At 37.1% G+C, this 22773-nt stretch overlaps 1 protein-coding gene across 23 annotated transcripts in view; it reads right to left on the bottom strand.

Moving 5' to 3' along the window:
* Positions 1 to 309: 309 nt before the first annotated feature.
* The window catches only part of cacna1c (calcium voltage-gated channel subunit alpha1 C), a 650264-nt gene continuing 627800 nt past the window's right edge, over positions 310 to 22773 (bottom strand). For 22 of the 23 annotated variants that reach the window (XM_062981177.1, XM_062981163.1, XM_062981165.1 and 19 more), the window contains 3 exons: positions 21229 to 21332; positions 16364 to 16684; positions 310 to 14689 (listed from right to left, as the gene is read on the bottom strand). In XM_062981177.1, coding sequence (XP_062837247.1) covers positions 14399 to 14689; positions 16364 to 16684; positions 21229 to 21332 — 716 coding nt within the window. In that variant the 3' untranslated portion in view covers positions 310 to 14398. Of the gene's footprint in view, positions 14690 to 15088; positions 15128 to 16363; positions 16685 to 21228; positions 21333 to 22773 lie in introns of all 23 variants that reach the window. The other variant, XM_062981179.1, reaches the window with a different exon arrangement.

The following is a 22773-nucleotide window of genomic DNA, read 5'->3' as shown; positions in this document are numbered from 1 at the left end:
TTTCCAATTTGCAGAGACCCTAAGGCAACCCTATCACGTGGTTTTCTTGGCAAGACATGTTTACAGAGGGTTTGTCTTCTTCTGAGGAAGTGTGATTTGCCTAAGATAGCCCACTGTGTTTCCACAGCTCAGCAGATATTTGAACCTTGGTCTCCAAAATCACAGCCCAGTGCTCAAACCACTATGCCACACTGTCTCTCTGCCTAATTCATACTATTAGGAAAGTCTAAAAATATATAGGTAGAGAGTTTGCACCAGGTATCAGGAAGAAGAAATATGGATAAAATAGTAAAGATAAAACAATTTAGACAGTGTTATAAAATTTATTAGCAATTTTTAAAATAACATAATTCCTTAGATAAAAATGCAATTTTACAATTATATACATATATCTCACGCCAAGGCAATTATTTAACTCACTTTTGGATCATTCACTCTCTTTAAAATGTGTGAGAAAAGGGAGGAGTTGATTGTTTTTACTAATGGTAGCATTATGTTATGATTACAAACTACAATTTTGTATTGCAAGGGCAATGTGATTTCAATAGCTTTACTGAAATTAGGTCCAAAATATGGGTATAATGGTGGGCCTAAAATGAGGGACTTGGTCAATAGCTATGCCTTTGGATGTCTTTTAAAATATCATTTTTTAGGTTGGGGAAGGGAGAAAAGTAGAATAAGAGTACATCTTGACTAATTTATGCTTTTGAGAGTTCACTTCATTCATAGGTAAAAGCAATGAGAAAGGAAGTTACATGCAGAAGTCTATATTATATCAAAAATAATAATGGTCATTGGAAGTCAGGGATGCCCAAGAAGTCACATTTGAATATTATGCAGGCACCCACATCATGTGAAATGTAATCTCGAATTGTGGATACTTAATTTTTGCCAGAATTAACCCTCTCTGTTTAATGTATTAATAATTAAGGGTAAGCATATATTGCATGTATGCTTGTGTTCTTCTAGTGTGTAACTGTAGAGATAAATGAGAGCAGATGAATAATTCAGTATAATACCCTAAATTATCTTGGCTTTTGAGCAAGATAATAATAGGCATTACATTTAAAAGCTTTTTCTTCATTCTTTTAGGAATGTATCTTCCCTCCCACCCTCCCTCCCTTCCTCCAATGAAGGCACAATGTAACCTCATTCATTCAGACACTTTAAGATAACCAAATATGTCTGTAGGAGAGGCATTTTTGACATAGAAATTGCATTATAAAACATAAATATATCTCTTGGTAGGGCTATCTAACATTTTTATTTCATGGAAAATGCTAATATGGAAGCTCTGATTAGGCGAGGTTATAAGTGTATTGCAAGAGAAGTTCCTGTATTTATGTTTTGTGAGAGACTTGCAACCTTGGTGCCTCGATATCTTTTCTTGTTCAGCTGTATGGGTTATCTAAATTACATCTTTACATATTATTAGCTCTAACAGAAGAATGTTACTGTGTTCTTAGATCTGATGGAAAATGTAAATAACGATAAAAGTTTTTATTACTTTAAAAAAAGATGTTATTTAATTAATTTCAAAATAATGGTAAACATGAAATCAAAATGTTATCTGAATTTGCTTGGATTGGTAAACCAACTAATAACATCAAATAGTCTTTTAACGTGTAACCACTTTTATGTGTCCAACTTGTTTAATGAGAAGTCTCTGATTGCCTGAACTGCCAAGAACATTCTAAACTTCTCAGTGATCAGTATTGCAAGAGTGCTTATAGAAGAAGCAGGAAACTGAAGCAAATGCAAGCTTCGATGAAACATGAGTGTGGAAGAAGCTGTACTGCAAACACTGCTTTGGGCTCCTTGTTGAAATAACGGGAAGGGGGGGCTGCAAGGTGTGGGCAGGGAGGTTGATGAGGGGCAGGGGTGCTATCATTTTTGGAGGACTCAGAAGATGCATTTATTTTGCAGCCCCACTTTTTCTTTTCCCCTCAACACCTGATCATCATATCCTTGTCCATTTAACAATTATTCCTTTCTAAAAACATCTTGCACATTTTTGCCTTGATTGCCCAGCATGCCTGAACATTCTGGGTTTTTAATAGGGAAAAAAAGAAAGAAAAGGCCCCTCTTCATTCTATTCCCATTTCCAAGTAAGTAGACAATTCACCAGACATTAGGCTCTTTGTTAGGAAGGAGATGGGTACACACTCTTCCTAAGAAAGCATTTCATTGTACACACTAAACAGCCACGGTGACTTTCCTGTTACTGTGGTAACAACCTCTGTAACATGGGAATGTATTTTCTTTCCAATGCCTCACCAGTCTCTTCTTACCTTTACCACATAGAGATAGTAATTTTTTCCCCTTCAAAACCTATGGGGTGTACTCAGTGCCTGCCACCTCCATTGTCCAGAATGACATGAAGGGGATCCAAGGCCCCTTCTACACTGTCATATAAAATCTGGATTATTTGAACTGGATTATATGAACAGTGTAGATTCATATAATCCAGTTCAAAGCAGATAATGTGGATTATCAGATTTGATAATTTGAATTATATGGGCCCAACTTGTAAAATTTAATCTGTGATTTTTAAAAAACTGAAGATGTGGGTCTGTGTTTGGCAGCCCTTTGGGTTGTGATTTTCTTAACCTCTACAGGGAATAAAATTCCAATAACTGACCAACAGAATTGGTTCAATAAGGGGATAAACAGCTGAAAATCTGGAAAATCACAAGTGGTGAAAACCTAAAATTGAATGAAGGAGGAACTGAAGAAAATATGGTAGTGTTGCAAAACCTTTCAGATGGCCTAGGAGTAGAAGGCTGATGCACTATTAGCAGAAAGAAGGTAGGCAGGGAAGAAAGCACGGGAGAATCAGTAATTGCTAGATTTATGTCTCAGATAATGGTATCATGTAGTTTTTTTGTGACCAGTGATAACGCTAAGAATGAACCAAAAGTGTTTGTTTTCTGTGCTAATATAAATATTTTAGTATGGATAATCCATACTAGTAATATATTACTAGTATGGATTATCCACATCAGTTCTTGGTTAATTGCTGACAGTGGGTCAGGTATGTGTTTGCAGCAGTTTACTAATTTTATGAGCTTTGAAAATATAGGATGGTTTCTACATGAAGGCTTATCTGTAAGTCCCTTTGAACATTATTTTTTGAAATGTATAATATAAATGATTAAAGCAAATAAAACTAAAGATTTGTGTAAATCTTCAGGCTCCACCCTAAGTGGGATGGTAGGGGATTTCTTTCAAAGCATGGGAGAGTTTTTTTCCCCATTTAAACTCATAGCACATTACATTCAGTAGTCCTATCTCTTAACACTGCATAGCACAAAACACATATAGCAATAAGTGCAGTAAAGCTTTCTTGGAAGCTGAGATAAGGTGAAAATGGTTTTTTGTCTCAAATTATACAGCTTAGTTTATCAAACTTATCTTTAATCATGTTAATTTGGCAAGAAAATGTTGTAATGGATTGAATCTATTATCATCAGGTCATTTGGGGAGCAGGCAGGGAGAAATAGAGTGTACTGAAAAAACATTATAAGGTGAGATCACTGTAGGTTGCAACATCATCTTCATCCTTGCTCCTTGTTCCATTTTTTTTGCTAGTGTGTTCTAAAAGGCTTGTAAATATTGTTCTGGGAACTATGGTGGAAGAATTGGTACGCTTTACAGAACATTGGGGTCTTCAGAATCACAAATACTTTTTAAAATGCTAAAAGAGTACCCACCATGTACTGATTGAGGAAGAACTATGCCCAGTAACCCCAAAATGTTGAGTGAGAAAAGAAAAATGGAACTCAGAGTAGGGGAACAGAATGACTTGCTTGGAGAAAATGCTTGTTAGACTCTTAAACAGGACCACTTCTTTTAAGGGGGGGGGGGGGATAAACTGCTACCAAAGACTGGAAATTATATTTTTAGCCCTATAAAATTAATTTGTTAAATATTACATGTCAGTTTATGTTAAAAAAATAAAATTACCCATTGTTAGAAGAAAGCAATGGCTTAAATTCATACAACACATCTGTTTTACTCAGATATTTAACATAAATGATAGGTTTTAGAATGGATGTTATATGTCAAGAAATTAGGGGTCACAAATGAGTTGCAATAAATTATTTCCAAGCTCTGTGTGCTGTTTCAAGTCCCATTTCTTCTTCTAAAGCACTAGTATTCTTACACTAATGAGTAGAACAGATGTTTCTGCATAATTGGAAGACTACCCACTCATGTTTTTTTATATACAAAGATTAAAATCCAATAACGGGTTTTCCAATAGTGGAAACGTTCAGAAGAACATAAATTAATTAAAAGCAGTGAAAATGGCAAAAGTAGAAAAAGATGAGGTGCTGTTTTGGCCCTAGAGTCCAAGGTTGGAAAGAGCTTACATAAGCAAGAAAGAACTTGCCTGCTGTTTTACTACTTGATTAGAAGGTTTGTGCTGTAAACCTCCACATCTCATCATTCTGATTTACAGTGGTATATCACACAGAATCAGGGCTCATTGCAGCTTGATCTATATTCAATCTTGGACTATCTGACATAGTGCAATGTGACTTCCCATGTACAGAAGGATGTCCCCATCCCTGCAATATACTGCTAAGGTCAGGGCCTTGCTGACAGATTGCCTTAAACTCCTCCATCCCCAGTACTATAGTGTTCATCATTGTGGTGTGTATTCAGGAAGAGGGACTAAGTTCCCACACTGATACCATGCCATTCTGTTTTAGGGCAAACATTCTCCCTCCACTATTCCTCATCCTCACAGCAAACATTTTGAAGGGGCAGAGGTGAGCCCCTCCCCACAATGGATTCCAAGTTTTTGTGGTTGTCCCCCCCCCCTTACACAAAATGCAACCTCTAAGTTAACATTGCACAGAGCATGTGTTGTAACATGAAATGTGGTTAAACCTTTTTATTTAGTACAAGTAAAGGATAACTGTACCCAGTTAGTCTCAGTATAGGGAACCACATTATGTATGAATTCCAGTTGTTACCTCGTTAAGTGACCTCGTTAAATCCAACTTACTCCTGGGTAAATAATTCCTTTGGTTATCATAGAGTCAAGAATTTTCTACTGGCCTAATGCATTGATTAAACCTGTCCCCAAAATGTATCTTTTACCTGTTCCACCATACTGGGAATGGTGATTTTTTTGAGGGGTGTGTGTGTGTGGCAGCAGTCTAGCTATATTGCTATAGGTGGATACACAGTCATCCTTCATGACCTCCAGGGGACCTATAGGAGGTCCTGGAGGCTGCATTGTTGCTGTGATTCCAGCTGTAGGAACATCGTTGGAGTCCTTACCAGATAGTAAATAATTGTGTTGTGGAAGCTGAAGCCAGTAAAAAGATGATTTTGTGTGAATAGGAGAGACTACTTCTATATTGTAGAATTTTATGCTTTATCTCCCTGATCAAGGATTGGCCCGTATCTTTTCAAAAGAAACTGTTTTTTGTGTAGTTGCTATTAAATCAGGGTCATTCATTTTTGTAAAAGTTTTCCTCCCCCCAATTCTTCTGTTTATGCCTAATAAAAACTATTATTTCAGTTCCTTCCAACTGCATAACTTAACAAATGCATAATATTAATTTCATTATGTTGATCTCACTGGGTCCAGTTACTTTTTATTTCTTTCCATAGGCTCTAGATGATTAATGATCTTGTTGACCACTAGCCTCCCTGTTCCCAGCATTGACTAGTCTAAATAGAGCATTGACACCGAAATATACCTTTCTCTTTCTGTGCATTTTCTCTATTGCCTAAAGCACTGTCAATGATATTGTGTATATGGCACAATTTTTTAACATACATTTGTTATTAAATCTTACTTATTTTTGAATGTTAACCGTTCTAGATGGACCACGTTTTTTTAACTACGTACTTGAAAATGATAACTGGAATATAAAAGAATTCTTTCTATGCAGTGTGAAGTAAAAACCAAGCCAAAATTATTCTAGCAGATTAATTCTATACAGATGTCAATTCATCTGTCCAACTTCACTGTTTCATAATTCCTATTCTGTAATAGCATATATGAATATTATGTTTTAGTACAAATAGATGTAAAATCATGCAGAATGTGATTCAGATCTGTCCTTCTGTAAGCAATAGTTTCATGTTTGACTGGGTAATCATTTGTATATCCGATTCAAAAGTTGTCTTCTTGTCTGTCAAGTAATATTTGTGTAAAAGTAGAATGAGTTTAAACCTTCAGTCAGAAAAAGACACAGGAGGCTGGCTGAGACCCATACAACTGTTATATTGGCATCAGTCTAAAGAAAGCAATGATACATTGCTTTGAAAATCATCAAGAAATGTAAAAAAATGCATTTGCCCTTTGTTGTTGTCATAGTCATCAACAGGGTGGGGCCAGGGTTAGGGTTAAAAAACATAGAAGAAAATGCAATTCTGTACATAGTGCTCCTTTGGCTGTCCCTCTAAACAATAGGGATTGGGGTAATAAAACAGATTGGATCCCTTACAATAGCAGCAACACCTGCATCTTTGTAACATCTTCATTACATGTGTTCGCTCGAAAAGGCAAACTATGCAGAAAAGTTCTGGGGCTAGGGGAACTCCAGCTCTGGATCATTAATCCCACATTTCCTCCCAACACTGAAACCATACAGAAAGAGGAAGGAAAAAGAAAATACATCCAAAATAACTGGTCTGGTGGTATAACCAAGGATTATTGGGGAAGACAGTAGTATTTGCAATAAAATTTCTTTATCCTGCTGTGTAGACAGTTGTCAAGCTGCATGTGTGGACAAACTGAAGTGATGGTTGGCTTCCCCCCAGTTACTCTGTAGTCTTTAGCTTCTGTATAGCTTTCATCTGCAGTGCAGCAGTTGCATCCAGCATGCAATTCCAATACAAAGAAAAGAAGAACGAACATTTTATGGAAACAAACTTTCCCCTACTATGTCCTGGCCCATGCCCCATTTCAAAGGAGGCAGTAGCTCTTTGCTCAGCTCCCTGAAGTCTCTCTCCATTTGTGTCTGCTACAGCCACTTTAACAGAAAGGGCAGCCACTCAGAGCAAAACTGTGCCGGCAACAGCAAACTCTGACAATTTTCCAACAAGCTCTCAGTTACAAACACCTGTAGAGCAGTGTTTGAAACTAGTGAAGTTACAAATGAAGAATAAAATGCCATGAAACTTAAATGTTATATGTTTGTCAATGGGGCTCCCTGTCATTTGGTCACTTGAAATTGAGTCTGAAGCTTCTTTATTCAATCAAAGATAGAATTGGTACCCTAACATGCATAGTGGTGGCAAAAGAAGCTACTCTACACAAATTTCATGTTTTTCAGTGCTGTTAAGCATTCTTTTATCTGGTCTAATAAGCACAAAAGCTGTTCCACATTCTATATAAATAAGTTCATTAATATATGACTACAGGCTGCCCATTTTGTGAATACTTATTTTGACAGAAATTATAGCACCACTGCTGAAGAGAAAACAAAGCATTAACTCCTTTTAGGTGAGTATATATTGTAGTTAATGAAAACTGAATGAAGAATTTGCATGAACAGGCAATTGTTCACAGAAAGGCACGGATAATGTGCATAAATAAACAGTGTAAAGGAACAATGTTTTGTATATTTCCTGTTGAATGTGCATAGTCTCCTAGAGATAATAAATATGCAGAAACTGAAAAGGTAAACAAGTTAGACCGTGTATTACCTGATCAATGTGCATAGTTCTCATGTGGAAACCATTATTTTTGATCAGACTGTGTGCGAAATTGATATCTTATTCTTCACCACCACTTTGAGGCTATGCTCATTGATTTGGATATTTATAAAATTCATTATTTTATCACTGCATGTTTTCCACATCTTTGTATAATTCAACAAAGTTGCAATTTAATTCTGTGGACCTATTGAATCTGGCCAAGGTCCACAAAGGTTTATGCATTAGATTACATAAATGTTTGTGTTAGATTATACTAGATGCTCTGTTATAGTTTAATTTTTATACATAATTAAGTAGTGGGATATTAAGGATGACAGGTGTGGATGAAAGATAACTTCTCTGGCAGAAGAGAAACTGTTTAAGATCATTCTAAATTGAGTTGAACCATCTAAAATATGCCTTTTTAAAATTTAAAAACTTATTGGGTCCACATCCTGAGATGGGTTCAATATAAATATTTAAATAATAAAATAAATACCAGAAGAGATAAGGATATAGCACCATACGCAACCAGTTAACACTGGTAATATTCTACTTGTGAATTTAAACTTCCATATGGAAACATATAAAAGTCAGCATTTCTGATCGTTCCTGGCAGTGTAGTACTGGCAATAATCTTGATTGGAATGAAGATGTTAGAACACTTTGGGGCTAGTTTATATCATGATTACTTTTATTTGCTTATTAAATACCTAATACTCATACTTGAATGTTTGGTTCAATTCCACTGTAAAACCTTGGTCCCATTCTGATTTTACTTAAAAGTTGTATTAAAACCAATTAGCTGTTTCCAATGCTTTTCGCACAGTATCAATAAAGGTGAGAGGAGTCCATAATGTACCTTTCTATAATAGCACCTCCCCTTCAAGATAAGATTATGCTAACATTAGAATGACTTCACAATTGACCCCTCCTCCATATGTGTTCCTGGGGTTCAAATATTTCCTTCATGATATGGGAACAACTTTCCTTGCTGAGGCTCCCATATTTTGGAAATCAGTATAAAATTAGAATTTTATGATGACAGGCTACATGGAAGATATCTCTGTTGTATTGAAGGTGTTATATGTAGTTTACTTATGTAATTCATAAACAATGAATTACAGCTTTGAACAGTGTCATTCTATGTCCAGTCATTAATCTGAAATTGATCATGATTATGTGTATTGTAAGACAGACAATTGTCCTGGATTAATGTAATCTGAATGAAAGTATATGACATATATATGTGTGTGTGTTCATAGAATTAGTTTCATATAGATATTCAAGGGATTTCTCAAGCACAGTCCTAGCAGAAAAACACAAGTTATTTCCAGACAAATTATGAATATCTAATTATCTAATGATTACTGGTTAAGGATCGGCTTAAAGAGCTGGGCCTGTTCAGCCTGCAGAAAGGAAGGCTGAGAGGAGACATGATGGCCATTTATAAATATGTGAGGGGAAGTCATAGAGAGGAGGGAGCAAGCTTGTTTTCTGCTGCCCCAGAGACTAGGACGCCAAACAATGTCTTCAAATTACAGGAAAGGAGATTCCAACAGAACATTGGGAAGAACTTTCTAACTGTGAGAGCTGTTCAACAGTGGAACTCTCTGCCCCAGAGTGTGATGGAGGTACTTCGAATGCAATTTTCCTGCTTCTTGGCAGGATGTTGGACTGGATGGCCCACAAGGTCTCTCCTAACTCTATGATTCTATGATGGCTGAGATTTTGTTTTGAGTATCTACTGTATGGTATGAAATAAGGAATGAAGAATCAATTATAAATATCCTTGAGTAAGATATTACTGATCATAGATGGTGGCATTCTTACAAAAAACACCCTTTGTTTCATTCTTGGAGGCTTCTATAAGAGAATGAATGGTTGCCTGATTTAAAAAGCTATAAGGATGCAAAAAAGAGCTTTTCTATCTGTTTATTAAAATGAACTGGAATCTACTGAAGTGCAGTATATGCTGTTTAATCTTTTCATTATAATTGCTAGAATATAGTTACATAGATAATTGGAATAAAACTCTACTAGAAAAGAGTTTGTAGTGTCTTACAGCATTTATCATATGCCCTGGCAGTCCCTTGCTAGAATGAATGGGAAAGGGAGCATGCTTGTATCTGGGAAGGCAGACTCATCTGTCTACTCTTGAACAAGTGATTATTGATGAAAGAGTTTAATGCTATTATTTGAGCAGTTGTTATGTGGTAACAGACACACACATAATAGTGTTTCTAAAACAAATGATTCAGGGAATTGTAGTTTCTGTAATAGTGATTTTCAATAGTTTTTAGATTTAATTTAAAGGCATTCTTCACTTGGAAGATGTTTTCAACTACAATTCTATACATATTTGCTTGTAAGTAAACTTTATTGAACTGAGTGGAACCTATTGTTGAATAGATCTGCATAAAATGTACTGTGAACTCTTATTTGACTCTTATTTTTAAACAGGTATTTTAACTGTTTGCCATCAATTTATATTATTTTAAATTATATTAATACCAGTTTAAGCTTCTTTTAAAAATCTTTTTTGCTTGAAAAATTCTGAATAGATATCTGAATAGAATGCAAAAGAAGTCTATGACTGCTTTGCTGAACACAACTGAGTATTTCAGTGTGTTTAGGTATGCTTCACTCTTGTGTTGGGTTGCATCTAATAAACTAGTGTTTGCTTCTCAACTAGTATGGATTTCTCTTGCTGGTCGGGATGTCTTTAGCCATAGGAAAATAACTTTCAGTTTGTTCTGCTGTGGCAGTTTTTCTGATTAAATATCCAGAATCATTTACTGTAGAATGCTGATGAAAAGGATATTCGAAGTTTTGGATCAGGGTTCTAATTTCTCTTAACTCTGACACCTAGGGTACTATCAGGTGAGGCTTTATTATGGAATGGCCCACCTTATTAATACAATTTTTATAAGAGATCCAAAAATTATTTTTATAACTGTTTGCTTAGTCCAGTTTTCTACCCAAATAAAATGTATTAAGGGGGGAGGGAGGAACAGATGCACTATATATTTTGAATATTAACACTATAAGCTACCCAACAGTATCATTAATTGTTGGGGAGGGTGGGCTATATAGAACAATGCACAATTCACATACTTCAGAGCAGAATTAACTTCATTTAGAATAGTTCTGTGTAAGTGGCTTGAATATTCATAGAATGTGAGTTTGTCAAAATTTGGGAAGGGAACGTATATGTCATGTGGCAGTGAGCCTCTACCTTGAGATAGGGTACCTTGAAATTTAACCATTCTCAGAACATTATTTTGCAACTTAGTCTGAAAAATATGTTTGCTGTCTTTACATAATTCTCAAATAAATAACGGAATTTCTGTCATAATTAGATTCCTCCCTCACTTCCCTGTAGTTTAAATACGTTTCCTGTCATTATCTGTGTCGTATCATGATTAGTATTTGCACACTTCCCGTCTTGTAGTATGTGTACAGTATTTCCAAAGAACATTGCCTACTTCGGTGATTCTCAAACTATGATTCTTCAGATATTTTGGACCTTAGCTGCCAGAAGTACCAGCCTACCTGGCCAAAGGTCATGGGTTCTAGGATCTGAAATCCAAAACATCTGGAAAAGAAATGTTTGAGAAACACTGGCCCTATGTCATTCCCTGGACAGGAATTCTGCCCTTGAGTCTCTGGGACTGCAGGAGGGTTGATGAGTTGCTGTTACCCTCTTGGAACTCCAGCAAGTGCTAGTGATCCTGAGGCCAATGATAATGACTAGCCATGAGATGCCATCAGATTGAGATTGTGTGCAGAGAAGGATTGTTTCACAAATCAGAACTTGGATACTTTTCTGCAATTACTCAAAAAGTACATACATCTATTGTTGCATCGATAGTATTACACCAACATATGTCATCAACTGTGCTATCAGCTAAAAGAATGCATTTTCTGTGGTGTCTGCATTTTGAAAGGGGTCGTAATTCTAACCCCATAATTCATTCATGATGTATGCCTGTCTGCATACAGTTTGTGAGTAGCATGCTGTTGCTTACATACATCTCTGAATTGGAATGACAATTTCCATCAGTTTTTTTTGTTTTTAAAACTAGCCAACACATCCTCTCTGATCCAATTAGTTATCATTTTCTGTTAGCTAGACTTTCCAGATTCTTTCACATTATCTATATTCATCATTTTATTAATCACCACCAATTTTCTTTTATTGTGAAAGTGATTTTAAAACTTGACAGTGAGAAACATTTCTTCACTTAATACAATCTAGAATAATATTCCATTGAGCCTCATTTTCATATTGTTGATTTGTCTCCAGGTTACTTCATCATCTGCTTTCAGTATTTATTGACAATGCTGCTATTTAGTGAGTTTTCTATCATATACTTGGTGCATTTGTTCTTTCCGTTGATAACGTGTTGTTAAAATATAAGTTTAAAAGTTGTATTCTCAGTTAGCTTTTCCTAGTTATACTACTGTGAAAATGTTTCAGCTTAGCCTCTAAAGTATTCCTAACCTTCTAAATATGCAAATTTGTAAAAGGATACTGTATATTTTCTGATATAAAGATGTTACTAAATCTTTGCCTAACCCTGAAAATCATGATTTATTTTCACTACATTATTCTAGAATTTTCTCTGTGATATAAAATAAAGGAGGGATTCCTCCTTAGTAGAGTTGCTGATGCCAGTTCAGTTTATAGGAATGGATCTACCTGATTTTCTTGGCTTGTGGACTTTGCCATTCTTTAATGACGAAATTCATTGAGAGAAACTGTGCAAATGGGTGAAATCTGGATAAAACTTGCCAGCTTCAAAAAGCAAGATGTGTTTCCCAATTTTTTAACATGCACGTTTAAGGACGGGCAGAAAAAGGAAGGTGAACACAAGATATGCAAAATCAGTTAACGTTCAACCTGTCAGTGGGTTGCAGAACAGTTACTTAACACCAGGTACACGTTGTTCATTGTACAAACTAAAAAAATGAAAAAAGTATACTCTTCCCCCAAACCACGCGTAGAAAAGCACTTAAAAGTTCAAAGGTAAAGCTTGGCACACTCCAAATACGAAATGGTTTACTTTACATGCAGCAAAATATACAAGAATCATTATTTTCCCCTTAAACAAACTTAATTCATTATATTTGCTTGGCACAATTGCAATTCATTTTAAAAAAATAGTTGAAAAATACTGAAACTGACCTGAATTCAAGTATTACGGTTTCTTCAACAGAAACATTATCAATGCAATAAAACATCACACAGAATATATTGAAACGTAACTCCTTCTTAGTTGGTTTTCTTTGTTTTTTTTGTTTTAATCCCCTATTTTATACCATTTTAATGCCAGCACAATTCACAAATTGTATTCAAAATTAATTATTGCATTGTTTTTGCATATCTTGTGGAACAGAAAATGCAAAGAGTTACTGATTCCCCTTTCAAAAGCAGAGACAGTGGTTTATTTTGCACACAAATGACCCCGATACAGCTCTCCTGCAGTTATAGTCAGGAAGCAGAGAACTGTATGAACATACATACTTCTAAGTGTGCATTCTCTCGATCATTCACTCACTCACTCAGTCCTGCTCACTTGCCCACATACCCTAACACTATTAAGAATCCAAATGGATCGCTCATATGTGCAAGACTATATCAAGTGCATTGCCTACTATCTTTAAATTATAAAAAACATCAACAAAAGAAGGAATATACCAGTACTTCAAATGAAATTACAAATTCTGGTGTACATAATGGTTGGCAAAACTCCTCTAAGCTTCTACCAAATCTCAATGGAAGAAAACAAAAAATTAAATAGTACAACATAAAACAATTTTAAACATTTGCAAAGTGAAAAACAAAAACAAAAAGGTAGGTGATTACAAAATTTTGTAAACACTCCCTTCACTCCTCTGTTTCAAAAATTAAAATTCAATAAAATAAAATATTCAAAAATAAAAATTGGAACATGCTTTCAAGAAAATATCAAACAGCAAAAACAAGGAGAGATCTACATAAGCCCATCACCACCTCTCTTCGAAATGGGTGGGTTGCCTGAACTCCGGTTTGACAGAGCTGGCTTCATGCTCTCTGAGCAGTGGGCACAGCTAGCTGTCAGAGCTTTGATTGGTTGGCAGAGAAGACTGCCTGAGCTCTGATTGGTTGGCAAAGAAAACTGCCGGGGAGTCTCTGCATTTCTATCAATAAGCATCTGCAGTATTGCCACTTGCATCTCCTATACCCTTCAACTTCTGTTTCCTCAACAAAATGTGGGGATCTGCTGCAGAAGTCTTCTATTCCACTTGCAGATCAAAAGGGCCTTGGCTTTATGGAGATGGCGAGGCTCATACAGAATATGTGCAAAATGATTTTTTTTGTACAAGCAAAGTTGAAAGACACCCGTTTGATGCAGTGTCCTTTTGGCTAGGGCCATCCACAGGAAGCTGAGGTTTTCCTTCACATTCAGGAAGCAGCTGTTGTTCCTTGTGCAGGGAATAAAAAGGAGGGAGCTGGCTCTTCTCCTTTTACTTCTCCTCATTCCTCCTTCATGGACACGTGCTGGGGTTGTATAGTTACTCCTGGAAAGCTCTTTACATCACCCAACTCTGTGATTCTTCCTGACAAATGAATGAAGAACGCTGTTCTGGTTACTCCAGGTCACGAGAACAGTGAGGCACTTCTGAAACAAACCCATTAGGAACATTGAAACAAATAAAAAAACCAGCATCATTTCAGCCTGGGCAGCTACAAGCTGCTGATATAAATCCTGCTGTCCTTAGGCTCCTCTTGGCTTTTTCTACAATCTGGGTTTTGGGCTGCTTCCTCTCCCAAACAGTCCTGCCCTGGGTCCCTGCAATTAACAAAAGGCAAGAGGTTGCCATTGGGGCTTGGCTTGCTGTTACCACTGAGAATGTTGTCTGCAGCATTCTCCATTTCTTCTATTGTCAAGTCACAGGCATCAGCTAGTTCTTGAGTTGTGACCTCAATGAACTTTGGATCTTGAGCAAACCGCATGAGTCCTTCTGAAATCAAGACCTTTAATCATCCAAGGATCAAACACAAGGGGAGAAAAAAAGCAGAAGTTGGCATTAGCATCATATATTATAGCCAGGGTTATCCAACATGTATAAAGCTCTTTGGTAGCAAACTTTTAATAGGAGAGGCATTATAATCAAATGACTGAAATTCTAACTCTGTCCTAAATTCAGACAGAATTAGGCATATTTAAGCCCACTGATTTTAAGCATAACTAAGTTTGCAGTGGATTTACCTCTCTTAAAACAGGTAATGTGTATATGCAGATTTTAAACTTCTTCAGTTATACTACAGTACCCTGTACTCCTTAAAATTTGCTTTTGGGATTGAGGGTCTGTGGGGAACTATGTTGGAAACTGCATATTGAGGGAGTGGTTGGTAGAAATAATATCTGCTTACATGGAAGACCAACTTCGGATCTCAGCTTTCATCCACTTGCTAGCAGAGAGAGAAACAGAATACTCAAATTGGTCAGAAGCATTTTTGTGGTCCTGGGGTTTTTAAACACTTGGGTATGACTCTGAACCTCAGAGTTTACCATTATTTCTGAGCTGATAGGCAGGGAATAAACCCATGCTGACCATATATATATTTATTCATTAAACTGCCTGGGCTGGCCACAATTGCTATTTTTGCAAGGAAACATGCAAAATTCTTAGCTGCTTGCACTTCTAAGGTGTTATGACTGTCTCAGTTAATGAAGTTAATATATTCCTTAGCATTACTTCTTTAACAGAAAATTTGTTACCAGCGGCAGAAATACCATAGGAAGAATTACGTCCCTATGCCACCAAAAAACAAAGAAACAAAAAAAATAGTGTAACTTTGTATCCCACACTAACAAGCTTTGCATACATAAATAGAAACATTTTTAACCTTCTAGAGACCAACTGAAAGTTTCTTCCAAAATGTGCCCTTCCAAAAGCATCCTTTGAAAATGTATTCCACTTTCCTTATGGTTTCCAATTTCACTGTCAGACATACAGACTTTTGTGCATTTGTTTTAACAGGATGGAGTAGATGCCGAGACAAACATATGTGTCTCCCCTTTTCTCTATTGTGCTGCTAATGCCTTCTCTTGATCTTGCCTCATGTGTAGGCAGGCATGTAGCAGGATCAGCTAAAGTAGAATCTTACTCTTTACCAGTTTATTGCATTGTTTATAAGGACATACTACTACAGTTCCACACTTAAAGTCTGTTTCCCTAGCCTACCTTCACCATCCGACTAACGCAAATGCTACTTTAAAAAATCAGCCTGAGGGAGGATGAGGAAAACAGGGCTGGGCAGATTGTAAAAAGATTGTGTAAAAAGAAATTTCTTTAGTGAAGGCTTTCTTAACTGAGATATGTCTTTATGCTCTCTAGGTCCTAGAATATGTGTGTGTGTGTGTGTGTGTGTGTGTGTGTGTATGTGTGTGTGTGTGTGTGTGTGTGTGTTTATCTAGTCACTTAGCCTAGCTTCTTTTGTCTTCTTCTGTTCTCTGAAACTCTTGCTGTGCCAGAACTCAACAGGAGTGTGATATGCTGGATCAGGTAGCAGTGAAATATGCACCCAGTTCAGAGGTGTGACTGCAGCATAGCAGGTTAAGGAAATGAGCATGTAAAATGCAAATCTCTGCATTTAATCATTATTATCATCATTACCATTTTTATTAATATTGCATTAACTCACCGCTTCAACAAGGCTGTTAGCACTGCCATGAAATTGTCTGCCACAATCTCCAGTATGGCTGGGAACTGTGAGGGATACCGGCCTAGCTTTTCGCGTACTGCTAGCGCTGGGGCTATCAGAGTATAAGGAGCTGCAATATATCGATGGGAAACTGTTATTGAGCTTCTCATCAGACTCCTCTCCTTCAGGTTGCAGTGTTTGAATAGGTTGTTGCGGCCAATCCTGTGCACAGAATGCAGCAGGAGGTGTGCCACATGATCGAGAATACCGTAGAGGAGAATGGCTTCTTTGAAGAGGACTCAAACCTGCAACTGCTAGTGCCTATTAATAGAAAAGAGAGAGAGTGGAAATTATTAGGTTAGGAAGCTGAGTTAGATTTTAAGAAAAAATGGTAAAGGATATATTTAAAAAATGTTAGGATTAATTGGGAGTTGGTTTCATCAGCATGACTTTAATGGCATTGCTTTAATATTCTGCTGCCTTTTATTTAATAAACTGTACATGAAACATGTCTTCTCTTATTTGCTTGAAGGAAAACCATATAATAGAAAGGCACTGCAGGCACTATTAGATTGTTTCCAAGCAAGCTTTGCAAATGTATCGCTGAAGGCTTTATGTGTAATAATTAAGTTGCTAAAGCAGTGCTTGGATACAACCCAAAAAATGATAGATCTCAATTCAAGTTCAAGGTAAGCCATTTAACATCACAGTGATCCAAATATACACCCCAACCACAGCTGCTGAAGAAGCAGAAGTAGATCAGTTCTATGAGGATCTGCAGCACCTACTGGATAATACACTAAAAAGAAACATTATTTTCATTACAGGAGATTGGAATGCTAAGGTGGGCAGTCAAATGACAACCAGGATCACAGGCAAGCATGGTTTGGGACAACAAAATGAAACAGGACGTAGGCTGATAGAATTTTGCCAGGAAAACTCACTGTGCATAACAAACACACTCTTCCAACAACCTAAAAGACTTCACCAGATGATCAACACCGAAATCATATTGACTACATCCTTTGCAGCCAAAGGTGGTGGACATCCATCCAGTCGGTGAAAACAAGACCTGGAGCGGACTGTAGTTCAGATCATGAACTTCTTATTGCACAATTTAGAATCAGACTAAAGAGATTGGGGGAAAAATGATCTCACAAATATTGCTAGTGAATATGCAGTGGAGGTAAAGAATAGATTTCAGGGACTATATTTAATAAATAGATTCCTAGAAGAACTATGGACAGAAGTTCATAACATTGCTCAGGAGGCGGCAACAAAGTACATCCCAAAGAAAAATAAAACCAAGAAGGCAAGATGGTTGTCTGCTGAGACACTGGAAGTAGCCCAAGAAAGAAGGTGAAAGGAAACAGGGATAGGGGGAGATATGCCCAATTAAATGCACAATTCCAGAGGTTAGCCAGAAGAGACAAGGAACTATTTTTAAACAAGCAATGCATGGAAGTGAAGATGGCAATTGAATAGGAAGGACAAGAAACCTCTTCCAGAAAATTAGAAACATCGGAGGTAAATTTCAGGCAAAAATGGGCATGATCAAAAACAAAGATGGCAAGGACCTAACAGAAGCTGAAGAGATCAAGAAAAGGTGGTGAGATTATACAGAAGGTCTGTATAGGAAGAATAATAATATTGAGGACAGCTTTGACAGTGTGGTGAGTGAATTAGAACCAGACATCCTGAGGAGTGAGGTTGAATGGGCCTGAAGAAGCATTGCTAATAACAAGGCAGCAGGAGACGACGGGTTCCCAGCTGAGTTGTTTAAACACTTGAAAGATGATGCTGTCAAGGTGATGCATGGCATATGCCAGCAAATATAGAAAACACAAGAATGGCCATCAGATTGGAAAAAAACAATTTATATCCCTATACCAAAAAAGGGAAATGCTAAAGAATGCTCAAACTTTCATACAGTGGCATGTATTTCACATGCCAGCAAGGTAATGCTCAAGATCCTGCAAGGCAGACTCCAGCAATACATAGAGTGAAAGGAATGAGAGACCAAATTGCCAATATCTGCTGGATAATGGAGTAAGCTAGGGAGTTTCAGAAAAACATCTATTTCTGTTTTATTGACTATTCTAAAGCCTTCGATTCTAAGGCCCCCTGATTGTGGAACTCACTGCCCGTTGAGATTAGGCAAGCCCCCACATTAGCAGCCTTTAAGAAAGACCTGAAAACATGGCTCTTCCGTTGTGCTTTTGGAGAGTAATTACTACATACAACCTCTCTGTTGCTCTCCTCCAATATCTATCCTCCAGATTGCACCACTATTTTATGACCCTGTTCTTTGTGGTTTTTATTCTTATTTCTTTTCTCACCCCGAGTTTTAACTTAGTGTTCATGTGGCCCGCCCTTGTTTTTATTGTTCTTCTGATTTTGCGTTGTAATGCATATTATCATTTATTGTATTGTTCAATGTGTTATGATTTGTTGTTCTTTTTATATTCTGTTATATTGTATTGTTCTGGGCATGGCCCCATGTAAGCCGCCCTGAGTCCCCGTTGGGGAGATGGTGGCGGGGTATAAATAAAGTTTATTATTATTATTATTCGACTGTGTGGATCATAATAAATTGTGGCAAGTTCTTGGTGATATGGCGATACCAAGTCACCTTGTCTGTCTCCTGAGGAATCTGCATAATGGTCAAGTAGCAACAGTAAGAACAGACCACGGAACACCAGACTGGTTCAAGATTGGAAAAGGAGTACAACAGGGCTGCATACTTTCACCCTCCCTATTCAACTTGTACGCAGAACACATCATGTGACGTGCGGGGCTTGATGAATCCAAGGCTGGAGTTAAAATTGCTGGAAGAAACATTAACAACCTTAGGTATGCAGATGATACCACTCTAATGGCTGAAAGCGAGGAGGAGCTGAGGAGCCTTATCACCAAGGTGAAAGAAGAAAGTGCAAAAACTGGGTGGCAGTTAAACATCAAGAAAATCAAGATTATGGCAACCAGACTGATTGATCACTGGCAAATAGAGGGAGAAAATGTGGAGGCAGTGACAGACTTTATATTTCTAGGCGTGAAGATTACTGCAGACGCAGTAACCTATGGATGCAAGAGCTGGACCATAAGGAAGGCTGAGCGAAGGAAAATAAAACACTTTTGAACTGTGGCGTTGGAGGAAAATTCTGAGAGTGCTTTGGACCGCAAGAAGATCCAACCAGTCCATACTCCAGGAAATAATGCCCGACTGTTCACTGGAGGGATGGATATTAGAGGCAAAGATGAAGTACTTTGGCCACATAATGAGAAGATAGGAAAGCTTGCAGAAGATCATGATGCTGAGGAAAATTGAAGGTAAAAGACGAGGGGCCGACCAAGGGCAAGATGGATGGATGGTATCCTTGAAGTGACTGGCTTGATCTTGAAAGAGCTGGGGGTGGTGATGGCTGACAGGAAGCTCTGGTGTGGGCTGGTCCATGAGGTCACGAAGAGTCGGATGCGACTGAACGAATAAACAATAACAACGTACTGGCTCTACCATCTTAAACTTTATGGGATGGAAAAGTCTCTTCTGGTTTGAGTTGGCCCTGTTTTGGTTGTTTCACTGGGTTCTTCTGGGCAGGAGGCCTGTGTTCTAAGTGCCTTGTTGTGATTCTAACTTCTATACTATCATCAGTGGGCCATATGTTTGAGTTCACAGATGACCTCTCAAAGAAAAACTGTTTCCATAAAAAGATGCATGTAAAGAAGTGTGATGTTTTGATTTATGGATGACATGTTTGTTTGTTTTGTTTAAACAGTCAGGTTTGGCTATGTTTAAAATGGGTATTAGAGTTGATAATATGTAGGGGAAGGTAGCCATCTTAGCATTCTGAGGCAGTTGCCATAGCAACGGGGGCGGAGCCAATCGCTGTTTGAAGGAAAAAGGAGGGAACGTTTTAAAACCCAGTCAGTCAGTGAGAGTCTGTAATGGTGAAATTACAGTGAGGACTGATTCTCAAGTGGAGGATCAGGGTGGCTCAAATGAGGGAATTTGAGTCAATTCTGAAATAAGGTGACTTATTTTAGGGAGTCTGTGATTTCTAGTCACAGGGGACAGACTGGTTCCAAGTTTAAGGAAACCAGGGAAGTTTAAATCTTAGTCTGTGATTCTTAGTCACAGGAGAAAGACTGGTTTCAGATTAGGAAATCAGGGAGGCAGACCTCTAATAGGCCAGACTAAGCAAGTTGGGTGACTTGTTTAGGGTTATTTGTAGAGGCTGTGGAGTAAGGGAAATCAATCCCAGTGGATCCAAGTGATCAGTTTATAGTTTGGTTTTGAGAGAAGAAAGTATTTTGAAAGTTGGAACACCTCACATCTATTTGTAACCGTTATTTAAGTGCCTCAAAGAAGTTATAGAAACCATAAGCTTTGTACATGAAATAAACTTGTTTTGTTCTTCAAACCATCTAAGTCTCTGTCACACCTATATTCAAGCTAAGCAACGTTACCATCTGAAGTAAATAAGAACAATTAAAAAGAATAAATTATCTTCTGCCTGACATCTCCACAATTGGTGGCAGCAGTTATATATATAAAAAAACCATATATATATATATATATATATATATATATATATATATATATATTATAATAATAATTAATTAATTAAAATCATCATCCAGACACCTTTACAATTGGTGGTAACTGTGTGGTGGGATTAAAAGCATTCCTCCCTGCCTCAGTTCTGTACAATGCAGAAGTATTGAATGCATTAATAATTTTGGTCATCAGTTTCATTTTCCACATCAATGAGAACAACTGGGCTCAGAGATATCTTGAAATTATGTACACCATTGTTCAGGTAGAGCATGATTCTGTAGTTATGTGTTTTGCAATGAAAACTCACCTGATGATGTACCAAATGCAAGGGTAGTACTGTCTTCTGTGGGACTTCTGCATTCTGAGTTTTATGTTTTTTTAGACACTCCAGATGAAAAGATGCTTTTCGACCTGCAAAACCAATTGTGCAGACATAAAATGACTCAGATGGTATAGAATCACATATGATGAAGATAAAAGTTCTCAATGTTGTGGTAACTTTGAGTGGAAATACATCTATAGTGGTTAACTGATAATCTAAAAGGGATGGTCATTGTTTCCCTACTAGTTCACAGTTATTTTTAAAATCTTTACACCATTTTTACTTTAACTGACACTAGGAGGACTATGGAGGAGGGAACATTTGCAGGGAAAAAACATTAGGTAAAAAAAATACAAGTACAGTAGAGACTTACTTATCCAACATAAATGGGCCGGCAGAATGTTGGATAAGTGAATGTTGGATAATAAGGAGGGATTAAGGAAAAGCCTATTAAACATCAAATTGGGGTATGATTTTACAAATTAAGCACCAAAACATCATGTTATACAACAAATTTGACAGAAAACGTAGTTCAATACGCAGTAATTACTGTCTTTACGAGTTTAGCACCAAAATATCACGATGTATTGAAAACATTGACTTCCAAAATGCGTTGGATAATCCAGAACGTTGGATAAGCGAGTGTTGGATAAGTGAGACTCTACTGTACCTACAATAGATACTATCATGTCCATTTATGAGATTATATGTCAGATGTTGTATATGGTCTATGATAAAATGTTTCTGGAAGTTGCCATGTCAAAATACTGACGATGATTTACATGACAGCAAATTTCACTACCGGATAGTTTACGGCTACATATAGAAAATGTCACATCCAAAATGACAAGGAGAAGTCAGGATTGTAACTCATCTACAGTACTTGTCATCAAATTCTCAAAAAAGACTTTTTTCTTCTACCATGTATACCTCACTGGCAGTCTGAAGTGATATGGTGTGGATTAATTCTAATTCAGCTGTTTGCCAGCTGGCAGATTCATTGTTGATCTGAAGATAGTATATATTTAAATATACTGATTCCTTGGAGTAATGTTCAGGTTATTCAACTGAATTTGCCTGTGAGCCTGGATAAAATATATCTCTTAATATAGATAAGTGAATGCCTTCTACATTACGCATTTCTTTGGAAGATTAATATTTAAGATGAACATCATATCAGGGATATTATACGTCCCTTGTGGTATCTCAGTCTATATTCCTCAAACTTGTTTTCAGAAAATTCTGAGGAAATTCATGGGGGGTGGTACTGGCCCTCTTTTCCCCATTTTTCACTTGGCAAACTCTGAAGGAGTATCTCGTTTTCAAGATTTGCATTTTTATCATAAGCTGGCAAGTAGGGCAGGCTCCTCTCTTGCCTTGTAAAAGGCAGCTGGCAGAATAACAACAACAACAACAACACATTTTTATACCCCGCCACCATCTCCCCGAAGGGGCTCAGGGTAGGTTACGTATGGGCCAAATTGCCCACAGGACATAAATACAAAACATCAATTAAAACAAAACACAATT

The sequence above is a fragment of the Anolis carolinensis genome, chromosome 5 (assembly GCF_035594765.1).
Source record: "Anolis carolinensis isolate JA03-04 chromosome 5, rAnoCar3.1.pri, whole genome shotgun sequence".
Lineage (NCBI taxonomy): Eukaryota > Metazoa > Chordata > Lepidosauria > Squamata > Dactyloidae > Anolis > Anolis carolinensis.
This window is presented reverse-complemented; position numbering and strand designations above follow the sequence as displayed.